Genomic DNA, 23,132 nt, shown 5'->3' with positions numbered 1-23,132 from the left:
AGAGGATCAGCATATTTCGCTGCACAATAATCAAGCATCCCACCCAGTCTTATTTATTTGATATTCAACTAAATTACCTTACGGAGATAGCCTTTGGATTCTATTTGCTCGATCGTCATGTCCATTGGAGTCGACGCTCGTCCAGACTTTAGCCTTTGGATTGCTGTGAGAGACGAAGCCAGAAACGATGCAGAAAATAGGCAGCAAACATACCATCCATTTCACAGAAAAGAGTTTATCATTGACGGACTATCCCGGAAGGCATTTTCTTGGTAATAGTGAGGTTACGTATGCCTGTTTCCCACTGTGACGCAGGACCCTGGATTGGGCCTTCTCCATATATATAAACAGAGCGATTGCTCCTGTCTGATATTCTTCGCAATGTTCATACCGTGGCATTCAAGTCTCTCCTCAGGGTTTATACCATCTTCTGTATTTCTTAAACCTGTATCCTAGGAACCCTCAGTTCTCATAGCCCTAAATCCCGAACAATGAGAGTCCAAAGCATCGCTCTCTTTCTCGGTCTATGCACCGCAGTCCTCGCAGTCCCTCATAAGCCACAGAACGAAAGGCGTATGTGGAAGAACTGGCAAGAGCCATCCATTACCACTGTGACGCCGACGCCGACGCCCACACCCCGGCCGACTCCCACTACGCCACCAGGTGACGACGATGATTCTGGGGAATTTCCATTCCCATGGCCCACCGAGTGGCCACCAATCTTCGACAACTTCCCTGATATTGGAGACAATGACGATTCAAGCTCCGGTGATATGCCTGATGGCAAGGACAGATCTACTTCTGGGACTCCAGATGCTGGGGGCAACGAGCGTCTTCGGAAGGGATCGAAGTAGACGGATGAGATCCATGCTTACGGCTCTATTTGGCCTGCCTGGCGGCGGACTTTTTGTGTTGTTGTCGTGTCTTGCGTCGAGGGTCTGAAAGCTTATGGAAGACAATGGTGGGATCCAGGAAGGCCTCTCTGTCTAGTTATTGAATTTGGAACTTGGTTATTATGAATGGATACTTTGCACCTCCTAGGATACTTTAGTAGGATCATGGACACTGTTTCCTCTTTAGCACCCTCGTTGAACGATTCCTTCATACCGAACTGATATTCAAATATGTGGTGGACCATGGAGGACTGACTACAAGTCTATGGAGTGACCGGTCCAACCCGGGACTCGACAGATAGAAATAACCTCCCGGTATGGGTATCATCTAGATTCTAGGAACATATTCTCCCCCAGCTTCGTCAAAGTGTCAGGATCCTATGCCACATTTTTTTTATTTTTTTTTTTTAAAAAAAAAAAGAATTCTATATTTTATAATCGAATATATCCTTGTTTATCGGTACAGCTGCAGTATTTAGACTGGTATATAAATATATACAGTTCCTAGAATTATGTAGCTACAGCTTGTTCTGACTATCAGTCAATAGCTCCACCCCTCCACCCGCGATGCACACTTTGCCCGTTTCAACTACTCTTGTCTGAAAAGTGACTGTTTTACTCTCCTTCCACAGTTCGGTCCGGAGGGTCTGTCCGGGAAAGACACTCTCAACAAAGCGGCCCTTGATACTCTTGTATCGGCCATATTGTTGGAGGATATGTTTCCCCGAAATACCAAAGAAGCAGAGACCGTGTAGAATCGGGGCAGGAAACCCAACAGCCCTACCAACAGCGGGATCTATATGCCCCAGATTATAATCACCACTCAGCCGGTATAGTGCCGCCTGTTCCTCGGAAGTTTTCTCTTCACATATCAAATCCGGCGCCCGTTGTGGGAGATTGTATGTCTTTGAGTTGCTGAGACGGGGCTGGTTTGGCCGCCAAACCCACCAGCATTTTTCACGAAAAGAGAGACCTCGTTGTAAAACACATCTTCCCCTGTAGCCTCATCGCGTGTGATGTGAGCCAAGGTAACAATGGCTGCTTTCTTCTTGTCGACCACCTCAAGGAGTCGGCTATGCGTAACAAGCTTGCCCGCAGTGGGAATTGGATATTTGCGAATCTCGAGGTATTGCTCTCCATGCACGTAGCCCAGTGGGTTCCATTTGGGCAGAATCTCTTTGAACTCGACGGGCAAGCGAGAGAAGAAGGATGGAATGGTCCCAAAAGTGGGTACCGGCTGAAAGTTCAGATCCGTCTCGAGAACAAGAGCCAAATCATTGCGTTTGGCCGCAACGCCGAGGTCTTGAGAATACGCGTCAGATATCTCCCAGAGCTAGTCAGGTGAGGCATGCGTGAACTCACTGTAAAGAATAATATCCTTGTGGTTGTATTCATAAACACTGCCCCGGCCACGAGCAGCCTGCCCGGCCGCTATCTTTTCCACGGCGCGCGCTGTCTTCAGGATGTCCATGAGATGTCGATGCCCTGCAGGTCCGTCTTCAAGGTATGAACTGCCACGTTTTTCAAAGTTTCCAATCATGTCCAACCCTGCTGGCAATGATTGGTCTGGCCGAAAGGATACTGGGGATCCAGCACTCCTTTGAAGCCTTGTTCGCCCTTGCCAGCCACCGTTGACTTCATACACGCCGCCCGTTGATGGGAACGGGACATGGTCAGAGCACAGCAAGGCAACCATAGGCGCGCAGTAAGCAGGTTTAAGGTCCTTCGGAAAGCCTGGCATGATGGAAAGAAGATTTGGAGTGCTTGCGGTGGGAGCAATCACATTCATGATGATGTTGTGCTTTGCACCATCACCGGCAAGAAATTCTGACAATCCTATGAGGCCGCATTTCTGGTGAAATCAAATTATTGGGCGTTAGCATATCAGGGCCAACAGAATTCGCGATGTATTTCGGGCGTGAGAAACCTACAGCGGCTGCGTAGTTTGCTTGTCCAAAATTACCATATATCCCACTAGTGCTAGTAATGTTGACGATTCGTCCATACCTTTGCTTCACCATATGTGGCCAAGCTGCCTTGATGACTTCGTAAGTGCTATCAAGGTTGACACTGAACACAAAGTCCCACTCTTTCTCCGTCATCTTGCCGATGGACTTGTCCCTTACCGTCCCAGCATTGTTGATAATAATATCAACACGCCCATAAGCTTCGACAGCCTGTCTGACAATTTCTTTGCCATTCTGTGCGGGTGCTGTGACCCCAATGGCATGCTGGCCAATTTCATGGATTTCAGAAACGACAGAGGTAGGATCCTGGATATCGTTGACTACAACCTTCGCTCCCAATTTAGCGAGCAGCAGTGAGTACTCCCGTCCTAGACTAATAAGGAGAGATCACTTTAGCCATGGTTTTATATCAAATGACTTCGAATCACTCACCCATTTGCAGCGCCGGTAACAATGGCGACTTTTCCCTGCAAGGATACTTTCTTCCCTTCCTTGTTATAGTCTTCTGGGAGATCGGCCGCTCTTCTTAAGATGGATAGAACATCTGATGTACCTCTTGGGTACTCCGCGTCTGCGAAATTGTTTACCTCGTCCCATTTCTCAAGAATCGCCCCGGGGGTGAATCTCTGATCAAGTCTAAGCCCAGCACCCCCGGCCCGCTCCCATCGCAATGCGTGGCAAATTTTGCCTCGCAGATGGTACATAGACCCAGTTGCTCTTGTGTTTTGCTTATGGGACAGTGATGCCACCAAGCCTACAGCGGTGTCACAGTCGGGTTTCTCATATCCACTTGGGCCACCAAAAGGGGTCCCGGTCACAATGGCTGCTGCCAGAATGTTTGCGCTCACACCTTCTTTGGCAACAGTCTCCACAAAACCAAGATGTGCGTAACTAGCGACTGTCGTAATACAGCTGTTAGCGTCGAATTTCCCGAACGAGAGTTCCTCGCAATGCATTTTCGGCAGGAAGTATGTGCAGCTTACTGGAATATGATAAATGTTCTTCGGGAGTAGACAGCTCGTAAAGCCCAGCGGTACTAATGAAGCGGCCAAACTTCTGCTTTCTGAATATAGGCCAGGCGGCATGGACGGTCTAGGATGTAGCGATGACAACCGTCAGCAATTCCTCTGCGTGTCGGGCAGACTGGGGAATTCTTACCTTGTACAATCCCTTGAATGCCTTTCCAAAGTCCGAACTCCCGGCCTGAGGGTGAAAGCCCTCAAACCTCCGGTCATGCTCCGGGAGCGAATTGTAGATCAGGATGTCGACTCGTCCAAATTCAGCGAGCGCGGCGGCGACAGTTTGGTCCCCGTTCTGGAGCGATGAGGAATTCGCAATTGCAACACCTCCGGTCGCCCTTATATCCCTCGCGATAGTTGTTGCCAGTATCTGTTATTATGTTAGACCTAGAACAGGACACTCCTCGGTGAGGAATGACATGTAGCTCCGTACCTCGTCGGTGTCGTGGACAACCACGTTAGCCCCTGCCGATGCAAAAAAGGCAGCATAGTCCCTCCCCAGACCATGCCCACAACTGGTAATGATGACAGTCTGGTTGATGAATTGCTGAAGTGCCATGGTGGATGTGTTTGTGCGTGGAAGAGCGACGAATGCGGCGTAGTGAGAGACTCCAGATCCGATAGACCGTGTCTTTAGTCTACTCACGTTTTCTGTATTTCACGGCTCGCATTTGTAAGATATAAGAAAATCATTGAACCCTGTTTTGGATCCCTTGCTGACAAGCTCTGTTCCCCTCGATTCGCGGCTCTCGTCCATACTTCGAATATCGATGTTCCGCCGGCCCGTCGGAAGCTGGCTCAGTGAGCAGCAGGCGAGCAGCTGGATGCCTTGCCGAGGAAGCAATACTCACAATACACCCAGATCAGGACCATTTATGTCCCAGCCTTTGGTGTAAAATAATGGACAAGTCATTTACCAATATAAGAACATTCCGAAGCTCCGAGGCATCGGCTTCCAAAACACTGGTATGTGCAGATGGCTCATGCCGAGCACTCGCTCGGAAGTACGAGAACCAATACGTAGAATATTTACATTCATATCTATTCAGATTGAAATCGCGAATTTTCGCATGTATGCTGTTTCTGTCCTTACTTGACAGCAAGTAACCAAGCCTTCTTCGAATTTGTTGTCTTTGAATTCAACTCGAACAACCTCCCAAGATGCCACACCAGTCGAGATGGTCGGTGGACATCCCTCGCATCTCCTTGCCTTCTTTCGTGTTTGGTGGGCCTAATGCAACTCTGTCGGGCGAGCTGGCTTTCGTTGATACTGAAAAACCGGACTCGTTATTCCTGACCTTTGCGGAGTACTTCCTATGGGCGAAACGATTTGCCGCCGGGCTTCAACAGGCCGGCCTCAAGCCGCAAGACAGAGTGATTGTATTCTCGGGGAACAATATATTTTGGCCTGTGGCAGTCATGGGCGTCATTATGGCCGGGGGGATCGTGACAGGGGCCAACCCTACTTTTACTGCCCGGGAGCTCATCTACCAGTTGAAAGACACTGGAGCACGCTACGTCCTGGCGACCCCGACGAGCATCCAAACAGCGAGGGAAGCCGCACAAGCAGTGCAGCTGCCTTTGTCGAACTTGTTCGTTTTCGACGATGAACATCTCCATGGCGACGGCAAGCCAGCTGGCGACATCAAACACTGGAGCCAGTTGATTGCGGACCGTGAAACGGGCCATGCCTTTTCCTGGAAAGAACGTTCTACCCCAGAAGAATTGAATGAGACTATCATTCTTGTATACTCTTCCGGGACCACAGGCTTGCCTAAAGGGGTCGAAATGTCCCATGCAACAGTGATATCAGACCTGGCTTCCAAAAAGGCTCTACACGCGGCGGACCCCAAGTATCCATTCAACGAAGAGCAGGCAAAAGACTACCCTGTCTTGTGTTATCTTCCGATGTACCATGCTCTTGGCATGGTGTTGTTCTCCATCGCCGTGCCCGCCCGCCGGCAGCCAGTTTATGTCATGAAACGATACGATCTGTTGAAATTCATGGCGAATATCGAGAAGTACCGTCCATTTTCGCTTCTCCTGGTCCCGTCTATTGCGGTTGCAATGGCGAAGCACCCTTTGATCCAGTCGAGGAAGTTCGACCTGTCCAGTGTAAAGAGAGTGGAAGCCGGCGCAGCTCCTCTCTCCAGAGATATCTGCGAGGAGGTTGAGAGACTATGGCCCGCAGGTAATGTTAACATCAAGCAGACTTACGGCATGACTGAGTAAGTTGCACTAAGCCCCTCCTAACCGCATTTCCCGAGCTGTGTAAGAGCGTCTCGGGTAGTGTCGGTCCTTGATTCTCTACAGTCATCCGCTAACGGGGACTCGTCAGGGCTATGATGGTCTGTGGATGGGATCAAGGAGAGGTGTCCAAGACAGCAGCCGTTGGGGAACCGCTCCCGAACTGTTCTATCAAGTTGATGGATGAAGACGGCAATGCGGAAGTAGCTCCAGGGCAGAGAGGCGAAATCTGGGTCAAATCGCCTTCTTTAATGAAGGGATACTGGAGGAATCCGGAAGCGACGAAAAACACGTTTACGCATGATAAATGGTTGAAGACTGGTGACATTGCCTTCCGAGACGAGGACGGAAAATACATGATTGTTGACCGGAAGAAGGTATGGAGAGTTGATGTACCATCGGTGGATTTCCTACTGACGTTCTGTCTAGGAACTCATCAAAGTCAAGGGAAACCAAGTTGCTCCTGCAGAATTAGAATCAGTTCTACTGGAACACCCGGATATACAAGACGCGGCCGTCATTGGTGTAAAGCAGCAAGTGAATCTGGCCACCTCTGGAAGTTAGGGCTCACTAACAGAAGACCATATTAGCAACCAAGATGAGCGTCCACTCGCGTACGTTGTCAAGAAACCGGGCGCTAGAGTATCTCCAAACGAGATCCTGCGGTTTGTGGAGGAAAGGGTATCAAAAGTCAAGAGAATCACAGGGGGTGTGGTCTTCATTGACGCAATCCCAAAGAATCCGGTAAGTCCTACCTGCCTTCTTATCGAGTGGCCCGATGAGCTTACTCCATGCAGACAGGAAAGATTCTGCGGAGGGTTCTCCGTGAACGTTCCGTGAAGGATAGGCCAGTTTCGGCAAGACTATGAAGCATTGCTGATGAGATAGGAGGTTTGTGGCCACTGGATGTTTCTAGTACTATTTTCGTTTGCTTCCTTTGTTGAGAGTCTCTTATAGGGGCCCTCTCTGGGCCCTTGTAGATCTTGTTTCTTGTCCCCAGGAAGATTGAGATTTCTTCCTCACAGATCGCTCAATCCACTGCATTTCTTTTGCTCTTCACTTCTTGTCCCCGTTTCCTTTTGCGTGGATTCTTCGCCTTCTATTTCATATTCCAGGACATGTGCCATATTCCATTTCAAGGACGAATGAAGTATTTTATTGCAGTACAAGCGGCTTGGAGAATTATCCCTATCCTTTTGGCGATTGGAAGGCTATGTGATAAGTTGTTTAGGAATAGATCTCTATTCAAAAGATATACGCTGTATTGGTTGAGTGTCATGGCGGTAAAACATAGGCTAATAACCAGAAAGCCTAATCTGAGGATTGTGCTGTGAGTTATTATAGTAGCTAAACCTATTGTACAGGAAAGACAGACGATGTATATACCTTAAGAAGTCGTCGACATCGTGGGATCTCTAGCTCGGTGGTAGGTTGCCACAGCAGTTCTCGGGGTGGCGGACGCCTGTATGAATGTCTACTGTGGCTGTGGTCGCTTCTGTGAATCTTTCAAGAACCGCGTCCAGTGCTGGCCGCGTTCCGATCTCTTTCCATGGGCCCATCCGCTGGAGCACATGGGTCCAAACCGTTGACACGGGAAACATCTCTTCTTCCTGGTCTTGCGGCGTTTCAAGATATTGATGTATCTTTGGCCGACCAGGAATGCGTGGTGCAGGATTAAATTCTACACCCTATACCGAGTCGAACCAGATTACTAAGGATGCAAAATTCCTTAGCGGCTTATGTCTCATCCTTGGGGTTTCGTAGGATCGTGAAACGTACTTCAACCCAAAGGTGGGTGATTGTACATCTCGGAATACTGCGAAGCGGATCGATCATACCAACACACCAAGAGACATCATAACGGGTCTAAATTGCTAACTATGGCCCTATCTTACAGCCTTTATGGGCATAACATGACTAATCCCCGCGGAACGAAAGTATCCCCTGTCTCCGGGGATCTACCTGTGCTGCTGCGTTCTGATAGTGCCATTGAGCTGATCTCGCTCGTCCTTTTATCCCTGGCGCCCGATTCGAGTTGATTGTATATGGGCACTACATTTCTCGTATCAGCGTGGTGAGCCTGAGAGCTTTGTGGGGTTGGTGTATTTGCGTTGCCCCTTCTAGAGGTTGCTGCGAGCCCCACTCACGCTTTCGTCCTTGATAATGGTAGAACTGTATGGGCGCGGATCAACGGAAATGCGATTCAACGGATTCGACTGGGTCGCACGTTGGAAAAGGTCCTCATATACTCGGCCATCATAGCGGCCGAGGGAGCTATCTAGAAGCCAATCCGGCAGGTTCCAGGCGTCCACCAGCTTCACTGCATGGGGCCTTATATCAGCCAGCAGCTGCATAAACATGACGGTGTTTGCGTGTTCCAACTGTTCAACTTGGAGCGCTTTCGAGGCAAAAAAGTCGTAGGGCTCGGACTGAATCAGGAAGACCGCGTACAGACGGAAAAGCTTCCATAAGACTTCACGGGCTTCCGGACCTAGCTGAGGTTCGGGCGTTGGCGTTGACGCGAGGACTGCCAGCCGCTCGTAGAATCCTCGGATCACCAGGAATTGGCAATGAGCTGTACACAGCTTCCACATGGCAACCTGGAGCTGGTTCCGGGTTTTGCCTGGAATAAGGCTTTGCTGGAGCGTCTTGAACGTGAGATACGCCGCTCTCCAACCGAAAACTGCAACTAAGTCTCCATCACTATCCAAGCTGAACCGGATTGGCTCGTTCTTCACTGCGGCGTATCGAGAAAGGTTTTTTCCTGCGATGCTTTCCGATGGGGTTCCTTGAGCGACCATTTGTGCCTGCTTCAGCAGCTATACGCGAGGAGAAGTTAGTTGGAAGTTCTTGGTCTGGGTTCGCTGGCGGACCTTACATAATTCGCGGTTTGTTGACCCAGAACAAAATTATCGCCCTCGTAAGTTTGAGAAGCAACGTAGTCCTTAAACACATTCCCGATACCCGAGAAACTTGAATATCCATGACCGCCACAAGCCCGCCGACATAATTCTAAGCCTTGAGCAGCCGCACTGGTGGCGTAAGCTTTCAGGCCGCAAGATGTCGCATGGAGCTCCGCGAGCACTTCTTTGCGGCTGTCTGCGCTGTTGCCAGGCTGGCCGACTTTTCCTGTGTCTTTAGTCTCACCGTGAAAGGCGATGGTGGCTTGTCCCGTAAAGTTCAACGCCAGTGACTCGGCAAGTAAAGGCAAAAGTCGATATTGTACCATCGTGTAATCCAGGACCTGCGTCTCTCCGATTTGCGCAGGATTGCCGGCAGGGTCTTGGAATTGACATCTGACGGCGCTGTAGCGTATGGCAATGGTAAGGCCACGCGCCATATTACGCGCGGATTCCAGTACAAGCGCACATCGAATCTTTGTCAGTGTAACATAAATACGGGCAGGCGACTCGGGCGGAATGTACGTATTCGTCTTGGGATCGACTCGGGAAAACCTGGAGCGCAGATGAACATCCTGAATTGCCAACGTTGGTGCTTAGATACTTACCTCGCAAGCATATTCACATGGGGGATCTTGACTTGGTTGAGCAGCAAGAAACCATTGTCCACCATGCTAAGAAACCCATCAGTCACAAATCACATGTCGCGAGGCTTCCACGGGCACCAACTTATAACCAAACTTCGGACCGATATCCCCAACGTAGATCCCACCCAGGGGCTCATGAGTGACTAGATCTCTAATCTGGCAGACGAACGGATGCGGCCCGTACTCCTTGCCTGCAATAATCAACTGTGCCATGATTATTGCATAGTTTGCTGTTCGACCCAAAGTCCCCGCCCACCACTTGGAAGCTGTCAAATGCGGTGAATGAAGGATGAATGTTTGATCGGAGGGATCCCAGGTGGCAGTCGTCTCGAGCTTCCGCACATTGGAGCCATGGCCCAGTTCAGTTTGACAAAAGCAGCCGATGATCTCCATCTTCTCAGCGCGTCGCAAGAATAACTCCTGCTGCTCGGGAGTCCCTTGCTCGCGAATGCCGGACTGCTTTCTGTTAGGAGGCCGTGATACAAAGTCATAATTTTAACCGCCATATTGTATGGTCTGTCAGACTTACCAAGAACCCTTTCCAATGGATCGCGTATGCCGTCGAATCTCCAATGAGCTCGAGGGCACATGCGAACTCTTGCTCATTCCAGTGATAAGCTTGTTGGAGTTGATGCAGTCTTTTGCCTCGGGACAGGGAGGTCTTGAATTGCTCCAACCTCGAACCGAAGTAATTTCCAGTTTTGTCGAACACTTCATCGTTTTGGAGCACCTCCAACACGCGACGTTGGATTTCCACGGCTTCCTTTGTATGAAGCAAATTCGCCAAAATATTTGGATCAATAACCGAGTTCTGTCTTTCGGAGGATAAGAGGTCTGGCCCGTGTGGTTTCGAGGGTTGCAGCTTGGTGACCCACGAAGGGGGAAGTGTGGTGTGTGGTCTTTTCATTGGTCCTGCATTCATTTTGCCAAGAGGGCAACAGGATAGGAGGTTGATACGATTCGATTCGGCGAAAGATGTCCTGGAGAATGCTAATTCAGTTTCGATGAACAGTGAAAAACAACGACCGGTAGGTACACACGTTAGCTGTGCTGAGAACTAAGTTGTCCCCAGAGAGTAAAGTGCCGCAAAATATTCTTTGATTGCGTCTCATCATGCCCTGGTGTTTCCTGATGGCCCTATATACAATCGTTTGTTTGACATCGTAGATAGGGCTGCTCGGTCATTCCACAACCGACATCCGACATCCGCTAACCGTGGGTTCCGAGGCTGTTATTGGCTCCTCCAGTCGCTGTAGTCTGGTTGAAAACCTCGGGATTGATACGGTGGGAGATTGACGATTAAACCGTGAAGAATGATCATAGTCAGCACCTACACTGAAACCAACGAGGCCAGTGGAGATATCTACCGGTGTGCTCAGAGACTATTGCTTTCGAACACTTTTCATCTTAGAGAGTGGCGTCACATGAATCATTACAAACTGCAGTCGTGATTTATAACCAACTGACACCGGCTATATACGCTGAGAGTTAGCATCCAACAAGGGATCACCGCTGAAAGGCAAATATATCCACCATGTACCCCGTTGTTTGCTCCCTTTGCCAGCTTGGCAACGAGTTTCCTGGGCTTACATCCATAACCAGTATAACTATGCTTTTTACCAACCAGGAGCCATGAGAACTGTCAACGGGAATAACACATATTATTTCGCTTCAGCACGCAAAAAGTCCAGCCAGATCTAAATTCGTCGCTAGCGGAACCTTGCTGTGTATGAGACCGATTGGGAGCGATCTGCCATTTCGAAAATAGCTGCATCATGATGTGCAGTTCACCACGGATATACAATACGCCATTAAGAACATCTTCGGGCGGAGAATTCGTGCTGAGGGATGTATTCGACAGCGCAGTATCTTTTCATCATCAACCATTAACAATTTCAACAGCTAGTAAAACAACCTTGCTGAAAAGACTTCTCATGAAACTTCACCACCATAGCGTAAATATTAGTGGGCGGTAGCGGGGCTTCAATGTCACGAATCGACTCGATGGATTCGAGTGGGTTCCAGAGGGAAATCGGAGTTAAATGTGGCATGACCAAGCCGTTTTCTTGTTCGGGGTATTTTCTCTGCAATGCCACGAGCGAGGAATCCACGAGTGCATTGATGATGTGGGCTGCCGAGTAATGCTCCCCCAGAACGGTTAAAGCTCGGTGACATACATAGAGATCGTGCATCGATCGAATGTCTCTAAAGGTAGTGGTTTTCATAAAGACAGTGTTAATGGTAACTGGGATCAATAGGCATATGACACTGATTGGATGGAAATTTTTGGTCAGTTGCAAAGTTAATGTTGCGCAGGAAAACCCCTCTGAAAGAACTCACGCTGATAGTGGCAGATAGCCGATAGCTCCAAGGTCAAGTAGGTCCTCTAGCATCCGAACGATGGAGGAGGATGAATGTTGCAAAGACTGTCGGGACGCTTCTCGCAGCCTCCTAGCCCAGGTTGTTGTGCTTAGTGTTTCCAAACAGAGGCAAATCTGATGTAAACTGGATGTCAAATACCTAAAATTTCAAATGAGTTTTGGAAGACAGCTGAAAGGCTTGAGGGTGACCGACTCATATTCAAGGCGCAGAAATGTCCTGTGGACAATGGTAGGGATATATGATCGACCTGCCGAAGACTTTCCGGCAGAATCAGGACTCATTAATTCCAGGTTCTGATTGTGCCACTTGGAAAGTGAGAATTCGAACTCCTCCAAGTCGCTCATTACAGAGCTTCTGTTTGCGCTGGGAAGCGAAAATGTATCCCTTCTCATAAGGATCTTGCAGATTGGATATGCCAGCACAAAAAGGTCAATGGATGCTATAAATATTCGAGCTAGGGTACGTTTGGTGTCCTTGGAAAGGAACCATGAGAAGCTGAGATCATTATCCAAATCGGATAGTTGGATGCAACCTAAATTGACGGAAGGTGGCAAGGGCACTCGACTTCGGTAGGTTCCCACTATGCAGGAGTACGCTCTCCACTGGTAGCAACCCTGCAAAATTCTCATTCTGCAATATGCCTGATCTTTATCCAGATGATGGAAGAAGGTTGGACAATGTCGAGCAACTTGCAATTCTTCGTATGCATTAACAAGAAAGCTTTCTGTGTCAAACATCCCTTCTGGATACTCTCTCCGCAAGCTGAGCAACAGGTTAATTGCTATCCGATCGAGTATATTGGACTCGCTGCCCGCATCGAGGAGCGCCTGGGGGAATCATTCCCGTTAGAGAATTCCAAAGTGCAACGGCACGATACCGCTAACAAGAATCTAGTGAAATATGGCTCACCTGGGACCGGGAATGTAGAGCACGGCGCATGGAACTTATATTTGCGAAGCCCGCATCATTAGCTTGCTCCGCTGTTATGAACTTGAAGAAGTTAGACAGTGCTGGAAATGAATATAATACGCATCAAATCATACCGAGCACGCCGCCGACATTATCGCATTAAACTTTGCGAGACTCATGGGAAGTAGTTGCTGGCTGTTTGTGGCTTCAGTAGGGTGGAACAATAGATAGATATCGCGCTCGCTGATCACTGGAAAGTGTGGGTGGACGTAAGAGAAGTATCGCTCGAGAAGGAGGTTAGTTGTTTCGTCCCCAAGCAGATCTAAAGCCTGCAGATGAGATACACGAGCTTTGAGGTGAACGTCCAACCCTTCAGCGCACCAGGGTGCGAGATATGGGCGCGACGGGAGGCAAGGGGGCACGCAAGAACATATTTTCACATTATCAGACTGTATTTGTATTTGCAAGGTGAAAGTGGCAGGGAATGTAGAAATGTCACTATCACTACCCGCGCCCTTTCGAAGGGCATCTTCCGACTTCTGGTGGTGACCGCGCCCGGGCTGTTGATTGTGGATATCGACCAAACTTTTGTCTGAACCTGGCTGCAAAGACGGTTCAGGCTTATCGACCACATCAGTTTTATTGTCCAGTGAGAGCAGAGAACTTGAATCGGCACCAGAGACTGTGCTTAAGATATCAGAGGGTTGATAGGCATGCGAGTCGTTGACTAGAGAACCCTTTGCTGCCGTTTCCTTTCTGCAAACATCCAGATCCGCAGACACAGACGATGCAGGCTCACAGAGGAACATCGTCTCGGTGTCCAACCCTTGAAACAACAGGCTTTCAAAATAATTCATGTAATGTGTGTCATCAGAATGATCGGTAGCCGCCTCGTTGATGGAGGGACGAGAGGTTAGAGGGGGGTCGCTTGCCCGGTGCGTCGAACGCCCCTTTCGACGTCTGCTGTCAGGCTCAGTTTCAGTCTGACTCTCATGGCAAAAAGAAGAAGAATGAAAGACGGTGGTGTCATACATATATTCGTGCATTTCACATTTCAAGTCATCCATATCGCAGTTTGTGCATCTGCCCGGTGACTGTTGCATGGCATCGCAGCGAACCTTTCGTTCTCGGCAATTTTTGCAAGCTTCACTCATCACAAGAAAGAAAATCAGCTCTCCGAATCGACATTCAAGGACGATAGACAAGCAATAGTCTTGGGGATCAAATTACCCTGCGCAGCCCGCTTGACACGTGGCCGCCGTCGCATCTGAATTGGCTTCTGGTTTATTGTTGAGGATTGATCCATTGAGAGATTGATGGAATGATTCTGGAGCATGCGTAGTTAGTAGAGTAGTAGCATGGACGAAGGGAGGACATGAAGATGGAGGCAAGGAAAGGATCCTGGGACTGACTGTCCAGGTGCCGCTAAGCTTTAAATCGCTACAACTACCACTAGTACTACATAGTAGTCGTACGAGGGAACTCATTGGCTTCGCCTCAGTCGGGGTCCGTCTCTTAGAGTGAGTGCGGGGGCAACACTAACAGTGGGTCTTGGGGGAAACCGGCCAGTCACTAGTGAGTCTGAAAAGGCTATTACTACTAGTAGGTCCTTCATTAATGTGCACATCTCCCTTATGCAGTCTCACAAATGGAACCCTATGCTACCGTCGAACTATAGCTTTATAAGAACCTGTCCTTCAGCCACCTTCTTAGCATTCCCTTGCCTCTATTCACCATCAATGCACCCGCCTTCGTTAGTCGATCAGACACCCATCCTCGCACTATCAGTCACGATGCAGCCAGACTCGATCATTTTCCACGAGATCGGTTTCACTCAATTGGGCCCAGGAGTATTTCTTCGTTCGGCATTCCAACCAGGTTCTCTGGCTGAACAACCCAACTCAACGCATTCAAGCCCGGATGTAGTCATTATCTGCGCTTGGGCATTTGCCCATGCAAAACACATTGCGAAGTACATTGCCGGACACCAATCTCTCTACCCAAGGGCCAAAATTCTCCTCATCTACAATTCTGTCGCGAACCTCGTCTGGAAGCCAGATGCTTCCCAGAGGCAATGGTTCCAGCCTGCCGTCGTCGTCCTCCACGAGTGCATTGACTCAAACCCCGACCTAAGAGTTTTTCTTCATTTATTTTCCAACGGTGGCTCTCATTCTGCAGTCCAGCTTGCGGAAGCTTGTGAACAAAGTTACCCACCGTTCAGGTTACCCATTACATCCATCGTATTCGATTCTTGTCCAAGCATGCCCAAGATTAAGCCACTGGCCAATTCGCTTGCGCTAGGATTTCCCTCCAAGAATATAATTCTCTCCACGGTAACGAGCGCCATCGCATACGGTATAGTAGGGCTATCGGTCTTTCTCGAGAAAGCAGGTCTTGTGACTCACTCATCCACGAAACTTTACACGGCACTGAACTCGGTACACAATGCTTTTCTTATGTGGAGGTTTTCCGCCGGAGAAACTCATGCCTGCCCAATCCAGAGAACTTATATATACGGTCCCGGTGATACCATGGTCACCGTAGACCAAGTGATTCAGCATGCAGATATTGCGATGGCGAATATGTCCGCGTGTGGAGTCGACCATGCGTCGAGGTTTGTGACGATGGAAGAGTTTGTGGGGAGCCCACACGTGAATCACGTCAAATTTGAGAAGGAACGGTATTGGAGGGTTGTTAAAGAGGCATGGCAGAGAAGTGTTGCAAAACCTACGGAGATGTTCGAAATATATGGTATATGATTGAGTACAAGGAGACGATTATTTGCGCCCTGAGGCCAGAACAACCATTCCTTGCTCTTTGCGTTTGTTTGTATGTACGGGCAAAGGCAGCGGTTTTGGATCCGTCGTGCCTATCCTTCACTGTTGTATTTGTAGCCAACTGGCATTTATCATAGATTCTACTGTTCCAGTACTTACTTCTCAAGTCAAATACTTCTTGCGTCAGGCGACGCAAGCGCGGCAGCGCGTCTTTCAAGGAGCTGAATTCGGATTTGCAAGTGAAAATCTTCCTAAATGATTAGAGCACCTTCACCTATCTCATTCATGTGCAGGCGTATGCCGTAGTAAGTGAGAGCATAATTGGAGACTTCTACTGTTCACTTCCCGGGTAGAATATCCTCCACTCTGTGCAGTTGATGGGCCGATTCCCATCGGAACCGCGACATCAACATTAAGGTCAAACACTAATATTATTGCACCGCGGCTTAATTATCAATCTTAAGCCCAATCCCGAGGTTTTCGACCAGGCTGAAGCGAGTCAACAATAGTTCTCGAAATGCGCGGTTACCGGATGTCGGATGTCGGGATGTCGGATTGAACTTCGGCTGCCCGAGGCTTGTATGAATGAACATCGATCGTGCTGACCTGATCTACGCTCTACAGAGGAACGACATGTAGTATTATAATGAACTGCGTTTCATGCAGGGTCGCTAGTGTTGACGGACCCAGAATCAAGCTGTTCCTTTCATTCCTCTGCCGTCTTAGCACATTTACACATTACATACTTTCCAAACACCCAATACCGTATGTATTTGACCGCGCACTGAGGTAATTATGTTGTACCATATCACGATATATTGAACGCACCATCTTGATCGCCAACTAACTGGAGGCAGAAATCCACATTTTCGATCTCGTCCATCTAAACCAATCGCCATGCCCGCAAAAGCTCCCGCACCGGTCTATGTCCTCGGCGTCGGCATGACCAAATTCTTGAAGCCCCGAGGGAAGGTGGACTACCCTGAGATGGGGTATGAGGCCGGCATCAAAGCCATGCTCGATGCACACATTAACTACGACGATGTGGAACAGGGGATTGCTTGCTACGTGTACGGAGACAGTGCATGCGGACAGCGTGTATTCTATCAATTTGGCATGACGGGGATCCCAATCTACAATGTCAATAATAACTGTGGATCGGGAGCAACCGGTCTGGCAATGGGCCGAAATGCTGTCGCATACGGCCAGGCGGATTGTGTGCTCGTCGTTGGATTCGAAAAAATGATGCCTGGAAGCTTACCCACAATCTGGAAAGACCGAGCTTCGCCATTAGGAAGGTCAGCCGAAATGGTCAAGAAGACAAAGGGCTCTATAGAAGGCTCTTTTGCACTTCGCATGTTCGGCTACGCAGGAGAGGAATATATCGAGAAGTATGTGCACGACTACAGGAATAACCACGAAATCTTCGTTCGAGATGATGACTGACCGTCCGTGTTAGTTACGGAGCCTCGCCTCGGGACTTTGCGGAAATTGCGCGAATCAATCATCGGCACTCGAAGCACAATCCGTATGCCCAGTTTCAGGATGAATACAGCTTAGAGCAAATCCTCGAGTCCCCTAAAATGGGGGGCCACTTAACGAAGCTTCAATGTTGCCCCACCAGCGACGGAGCTGCCGCCGCGGTTCTTGTTTCTCAGGCGTTTCTCGATCAGAGACCTGAATTGAAATCTCAAGCCATCCTGATCGCGGGTCAAGGCTCAGCAACCGACCGCCCTGATCTGTTCGCCGGGAGCCTTGAGTCGGCCGCTGGGAGCAGTATTACCAAAGCTGCAGTGAAAACTGCCCTAGATCAGGCTGGCCTGAAATCTGTCGACGAAATCAAAGTGTGCGAGCTGCACGACTGCTTCGCACCCGCTGAAATGCTCGCACTCGAATCACTGGGGTTCGCAGAGAAAGGAAAGGCATTTGAATATGTCCGCCGAGGAGATATCACCTATGGTGGCAAAACGGTAGTCAACCCGTCCGGAGGTTTGCTTTCCAAAGGACACCCCTTGGGAGCAACTGGATTGGCTCAGTGCGCAGAGCTCGTTTGGCAGTTACGCGGCTGGGCTAACAACAGGCTGGTCGAAGGCGCACATGCTGCCCTGAGCCACAACGTTGGTATGGGAGGATTTGGTGTGGTCACGGTGTACAAGAGAGCCGACGGGAAGCAGGCCACGGCTGTGGATAGCGCTGATGTTGCCCGTCTTTCTGGGGTGGGGTATAATCCAGCCGTCGAGGCGAGAGGCTTCACTGAGGCTCAGGCCTCACTGGTCAGATCCAAGTCTTCGCGATGTGATTGGGCCATAGACGAAAGCCAAAAGAAGGTGGAGTCTCACTTCTAGCCTCAAATCACCTGTGACAATGCACATGTGTGTATTAATCTCGAAGCCTGATATGATTGTCACCTGTCGCAGGCGTTTCGCCACTTTTTAGATGGCTTCTCGCACACTTGTGTATCTTCGTTCGTTCCCCCTCATACGCAGTTACTTCATTCAATGCTAAGATGTCGATTTTGTCTTCGTGTGGGTTAACAATATGTTGTCCATGGTCTCTCTTTCAACACGACTGAGTGAACTTTATCTGTTTGCAACAGTTGCTAATGTAGAATATGAAATCAAGGAATATCGGTGAGGTCGTAGTAGTGAAAACTTTGCCCTTGCCATGCTTTATCCTTTCCTCGGTCTAAAGGGTAACAGGAAGACGTTTTGTCTCACCAGCGTTTCATTTATGAGGCTACCCCTAAGTGGGAGAGACTGAGTTGCGAGGTTGGATGCCTCTCCTGCGTTTCAGCTGTTGCGTATTCTGCGTACCACTCTCGGGTCTCGTTGATGTACCCTGGCTCTATGATTTCTCCTATTGATTTTACTCAGCTATCTTGGCTAATGTAGAGTAACGAGTTCTTCGAGGATTAGTTCCATATTCTTTTAAAGCCGCTTAGATCTGTCTAGTCTCTGGACTAGTATTTACTCGAGAGCTTATAGATAGTTTCAGAAAGATAGTAGTATAGAAAGAAGTCAGTGGCATGTGGTTGTGTCTGAAGATGCGGATGAGGTCTGCCTAACCATCATCGGTTGGAATGAGCACTATCTCTCATACCTTCGACCAGAAATATGGTCCCGCATCACACTCCAATCACAGGATAGCTCACAGCAGCTCTTGTGCTAATAGATATATTAGTATCCCAGTAGCTAAACAATAAAGAAGAAAAGCTTACTAATATTAGTACTGTCTATGAGCCATTGCATAAACAGCGGCTGATGATGCAAGCCAACGAACGGACGGTGTTTGTTCCAGAATGCGTACTATTCTAACCAGTCAGCCAGGCGAGATCCAATTGTTTAGGGCTGTCGGTATTTCCCCAGGTTGGGGTGGAGACTCTCCCCTCATTTACCCCATGACAGGAAATCACCCGAAGCTGGGCCCACCGAGGTAATTCAGCCGGCAAGTCTTGTTTAGCATGGAGTTTTCCGACATATCATTACTGTGCAGAATTTGGTTCGGGCTGCAATGACCCGAACACATAGCTGCGTGCAGGTCAGAATAGTGGAGTTGGAAATGGGTGTGGCGGGGAGAGAAACGGGGGAATGCCGGTCAATTAATGCTCGAGTACTTATGGTGAGCCTTACACCGTGGAATGAATCGAGCTGCGTGCGGCACGTCCTGCTCTTACCATGGCATCGAAACCCCCTGCCTCCGAAATCCACCATGTCATTGACCTCCTCATTGACAACCTCATAAACATTCGCGACGACACGGGCCAATTTCTCCTGCACCTGAAAGATGGCCGCACCATCCAGGCGAAATGCTGGAACGGCTGGGAATGGACCCATGGCATCGGGCTGTACGGTGTATGGAAGTTCTACGAGATAACAGGCCAGGCCAAGTACCTTAAGATTATCGAGGACTGGTTTGCTGAGCGCTTTGCTGAAGGCGGTACTACTAAAAATATTAACACGATGTCTGTCTTCCTGACTCTTGCCTATGTTTATGAGAAGACAGGTAATATTACCTACCTCCCCTGGCTCGATGCATGGGGTGAATGGGCGATGCACGAGTTGCCACGCACCAAGTATGGTGGTATGCAGCATATCACCTACGTCGCGGAGAATGACCAGGAGCTCTGGGATGATACTCTTATGATGACTGTGATGCCGCTTGCTAAAATCGGAAAACTCCTTCATCGACCTGAATATATTGCCGAAGCGAAGCGACAGTGTCTTATCCACGTAAAGTATCTCTTCGACACAAAAACGGGTCTCTTCTTCCACGGCTGGCGATTCGAGAATGGGGGACATAATTTTGCGGATGCAAGGTGGGCGCGCGGGAATAGCTGGTGCACCATCGTTATCCCAGAGATCCTCGAGTTGCTGGAACTAGAGCCAAGTGATCCTATCCAGTCCCATCTCTGTGACACACTTGAGGCGCAGTGCGAAGCACTGCAGCGGTCCCAATCTGTATCGGGTGCTTGGCATACGCTTATCGATCACCCGGACTCGTACCTTGAGGCATCAGCAACTGCTGGATTTGCCTATGGTATTCTGAAGGCTGTACGAAGGCGGTACATCGGGTCGCAGTACCGGGCTATGGGAGAGAAGGCTATCTTCTCTGTGCTGAAAGATGTAGATGAAAAGGGAGAGCTCCAGAACACTAGTTTTGGCACGCCTATGGGCCACGATCTTCAGTTTTACAAGGATATCCCTCTTACTGCCATGCCGTATGGCCAGGCCATGGCAATCATGGCTCTGGGGGAGTATCTATGGACCTACCTGTAATCGACTGTTAAATTGAGACTCAATCTGAACGGTATTTTGAACAGTGTAAACTTCCACTGATTCTATGTTTGAATTCAATGAAGAGACTCACGAACGTAAAGATATGGATAAACTGAAGTTGAGCGGCCTTCCCATAATGCTAGATGGTCTGGACCTAACTACAAATACGGGACCAGAGACCTCGACAATAAATGCGATCTGACTAAAGAAAAGTCTAAGTGGCGCCGTTGAGGCCAAGACATCCGATACATCTTTCAAGAAAGTTTTACATTATTTGGGTGTGGAAAATAGGGAGAAAAGGAGGATAGCGTTGTGTTTCAGGATTATCATAGAGGTGTGATGGTCAAAATTTGATGGTTAGATCAAGGAAAGTATACACTGGACTGTTCTCCTCGTGACGAGGTTGGTGGTTATTATTATTTAAATGGCTTCGATCAGGTTGTCAGGTCCACCGTCTTGGCCAACGTTTCCTCCCAATACTGCTTGCCAGATCATTATGTCATCTATGATTGGCGCGTTATTTCCCACTCTCCCCCACATCCTCGATTTCGATCGCAAACACAATTTCTCCCCGATTTCCACTTCAACAATTGTGTATTCGCAGGACCCCGATTCCTTGCCCAAGCCCCAGAATTCCCTGAGCCTCAGAGGCATGCTTAGAAGACCCCTAATACATCTCCGACATATTGTTAGTGACTTTGAAGATGGTTGACCAAGCCGATAACCAGCTAAGAGTCAGTTCTTGTACACCCTTCGCGTCCACCGTGGAGATATGACTCAAGTCGGGACTCTGGTAGCTGATTACTTGACTTGTCTCCGCTTCTTTAGGAATTGGAAAATGATTATTGTCCGCCTCTTGACCCAGCCTTATTCACAGCTATCGTCTGTGACTATGATCTCTCTGACTCGGCTCAGCTCCAGCAGCTTCGCGAAACCCTCGACACCCTCAAGCTATCTGCATGGGAACAGGAAGATCTTCCATTTGATCCGTCCGGTACAAGTGGTCTAGGTACAAGTGGTGTTGATTCAGAAGGGATACCGTCGGAACACAGTGTATCGCAAAACGGCACTGTGCGATCGCGTGAAACAGATATCACGAGCTTAGCATCGGAGTTTTCCTCCTTCAGCGTATGCGATAAAGGCTCGCACAACGGTAAGAGCATATCTCAACGTGTGTCCTATACGATTAGTGCAGATGGATCGCTTTGTCTATCTGGTGCAACTGAGGAGGATAAAATTGGCTACTTGTCGGAAATGTTTCCGTCTGTTGATAAATTCAACATCCAGCATGCGCTGCGGAAGTCTAATGGGGATGTCGATCGCTCAATGGACGTCCTGCTTAACCTCACCTTCTTCTCCGAGCAACCTTCAATTGAGGACGGGGATAAGGTTGCTATCCCGAAAGGCATTGATGGGTTTCAAGATGGCTCAAATGGGGAAACCGGAAGAAGGAAGAACCGCAAACGCAAAGGCAAAACTAAGAGTGGCCGAAACTATGAGCGCTCGTCCCCCTTGGACTCTGAGGCAGACTGCTTCTTGCAGGATGAACCCTGCACTGTTAATAAATGGGATGCTGCACAGAAGGATATTGAGTTTATTCACTCCAGGACTTCCCCTGTCCTGAAGAAGGAAATGGTCGCATCCACCTACCATGCTCATGGGGCGTCTTTGTCGGCGACTATTCGATCCCTGGCAGAGGCACATGCTCCGAAAGACGAGCGGGCCATTGGTCAAGATACAGTTACAGAGACACAAGTTGCCGAGCTGACCCAGGAGCTTCCTTCTATTCCGCCCACGACGTTCGCAGGTCTACTTAAAATTACGAGAAGTTCCGTCTCAGCCGCTAGTGAATTGGCAGCTGCAATGGTGACCGGACCAGTAACTCCATCAGTGTCTGAATTGATCAAATTTACTACTTCACCACCACCAGTCGATTTCGAGGTGGAGACGCCTAGGCGACGGAATGAGCCGCGGGTCATTCGAGATTATGATCGTGTAAGCAGTTCCGCAGGGGCTCATTTTGCTGCCAGTTCGGAAGCACTCGCTAAAGCCTCGGCGGCATATCGTCGCGGCAAGTCCGATCGCCTGATGGGCGGTGCCGCTGCTTATTACTCGGCAGTCGGGCGAGACCATCTAGAGCGGGCAAAGCGGGACGCAGCCGCAGCCGCAGATGCCCTCGTAGATTCGCAGTCAACGCACAATATGCTAGATCTTCACGGGGTCTCGGTGCAAGATGCCGTTCGTATCGCCAGTGAACGGGTCTCAGATTGGTGGGAATCTTTCGGGGACGCCAAATACACGCGCGGTGGTGAAATAGCCCGGTCCGGGTATCGCATTGTCACTGGACTTGGGCGACATAGTCATGATGGGACGTCGCGCCTGGGTCCTGCAGTGGGTAAGATGCTGGCTCGTGAAGGCTGGAAAGTGGAAGTAGGCGAAGGAGTCTTGACTGTTGTTGGTGTGGTGCGACGTCGTTGAACCCTGAGCTTCATTTGTCGAGATACTCCTGTTGCAATGTCTGATCATCTAGCTATGCATTTGGAGTAGATATTCAGTATTGTCAATTTTTATAGTGGAATCTATTGTAACTTGTATGGTTTATAAGAAGAACTATCT

The 23,132-nt window shown here is 49.1% G+C and overlaps 9 protein-coding genes across 9 annotated transcripts; 6 read left to right on the top strand and 3 right to left on the bottom strand.

The window, feature by feature from the left end:
• Window positions 1-491: 491 nt before the first annotated feature.
• ABOM_000964 (uncharacterized protein) lies at window positions 492-854 on the top strand (the record flags this gene model as incomplete). Its single annotated transcript, XM_022528094.1, has 1 exon — window positions 492-854. One exon carries the CDS (start codon window positions 492-494, stop codon window positions 852-854), a length of 363 nt encoding a protein of 120 aa, XP_022394237.1.
• A 910-nt stretch (window positions 855-1,764) lies between these two features.
• On the bottom strand, window positions 1,765-4,438 carry ABOM_000963 (uncharacterized protein; the record flags this gene model as incomplete). The annotated part of the gene is made up of 7 exons (XM_022528093.1): window positions 1,765-2,195; window positions 2,256-2,745; window positions 2,825-3,233; window positions 3,293-3,842; window positions 3,898-3,952; window positions 4,019-4,249; window positions 4,313-4,438. The coding sequence occupies 7 exons, from the start codon at window positions 4,436-4,438 to the stop codon at window positions 1,765-1,767; spliced, it is 2,292 nt and encodes a 763-aa protein (XP_022394243.1).
• A 602-nt stretch (window positions 4,439-5,040) lies between these two features.
• Window positions 5,041-6,995, top strand: ABOM_000962 (acyl--CoA ligase; the record flags this gene model as incomplete). Its single annotated transcript, XM_022528092.1, has 5 exons — window positions 5,041-6,107; window positions 6,218-6,503; window positions 6,556-6,649; window positions 6,704-6,870; window positions 6,924-6,995. The coding sequence occupies 5 exons, from the start codon at window positions 5,041-5,043 to the stop codon at window positions 6,993-6,995; spliced, it is 1,686 nt and encodes a 561-aa protein (XP_022394242.1).
• Window positions 6,996-8,246: 1,251 nt separating this feature from the next.
• ABOM_000961 (uncharacterized protein) lies at window positions 8,247-10,595 on the bottom strand (the record flags this gene model as incomplete). The annotated part of the gene is made up of 5 exons (XM_022528091.1): window positions 8,247-8,945; window positions 9,005-9,581; window positions 9,635-9,700; window positions 9,756-10,129; window positions 10,203-10,595. The coding sequence occupies 5 exons, from the start codon at window positions 10,593-10,595 to the stop codon at window positions 8,247-8,249; spliced, it is 2,109 nt and encodes a 702-aa protein (XP_022394241.1).
• A 1,606-nt stretch (window positions 10,596-12,201) lies between these two features.
• ABOM_000960 (fungal specific transcription factor domain-containing protein) lies at window positions 12,202-14,031 on the bottom strand (the record flags this gene model as incomplete). Its single annotated transcript, XM_022528090.1, has 3 exons — window positions 12,202-12,882; window positions 12,965-13,045; window positions 13,099-14,031. The coding sequence occupies 3 exons, from the start codon at window positions 14,029-14,031 to the stop codon at window positions 12,202-12,204; spliced, it is 1,695 nt and encodes a 564-aa protein (XP_022394240.1).
• Window positions 14,032-14,757: 726 nt separating this feature from the next.
• Window positions 14,758-15,723, top strand: ABOM_000959 (uncharacterized protein; the record flags this gene model as incomplete). The annotated part of the gene is made up of 1 exon (XM_022528089.1): window positions 14,758-15,723. The coding sequence occupies one exon, from the start codon at window positions 14,758-14,760 to the stop codon at window positions 15,721-15,723; it is 966 nt and encodes a 321-aa protein (XP_022394145.1).
• A 915-nt stretch (window positions 15,724-16,638) lies between these two features.
• ABOM_000958 (uncharacterized protein) lies at window positions 16,639-18,086 on the top strand (the record flags this gene model as incomplete). Its single annotated transcript, XM_022528088.1, has 2 exons — window positions 16,639-17,132; window positions 17,201-18,086. 2 exons carry the CDS (start codon window positions 16,639-16,641, stop codon window positions 18,084-18,086), a joined length of 1,380 nt encoding a protein of 459 aa, XP_022394146.1.
• A 1,329-nt stretch (window positions 18,087-19,415) lies between these two features.
• Window positions 19,416-20,516, top strand: ABOM_000957 (glycoside hydrolase family 88/105 protein; the record flags this gene model as incomplete). Its single annotated transcript, XM_022528087.1, has 1 exon — window positions 19,416-20,516. One exon carries the CDS (start codon window positions 19,416-19,418, stop codon window positions 20,514-20,516), a length of 1,101 nt encoding a protein of 366 aa, XP_022394149.1.
• Window positions 20,517-21,220: 704 nt separating this feature from the next.
• ABOM_000956 (Smr domain protein) lies at window positions 21,221-22,994 on the top strand (the record flags this gene model as incomplete). The annotated part of the gene is made up of 2 exons (XM_022528086.1): window positions 21,221-21,250; window positions 21,345-22,994. The coding sequence occupies 2 exons, from the start codon at window positions 21,221-21,223 to the stop codon at window positions 22,992-22,994; spliced, it is 1,680 nt and encodes a 559-aa protein (XP_022394150.1).
• Window positions 22,995-23,132: the final 138 nt, after the last annotated feature.

Source organism: Aspergillus bombycis, assembly GCF_001792695.1.
Source record: "Aspergillus bombycis strain NRRL26010 chromosome Unknown contig00003, whole genome shotgun sequence".
NCBI classification, from domain to species: domain Eukaryota; kingdom Fungi; phylum Ascomycota; class Eurotiomycetes; order Eurotiales; family Aspergillaceae; genus Aspergillus; species Aspergillus bombycis.
This window is presented reverse-complemented; position numbering and strand designations above follow the sequence as displayed.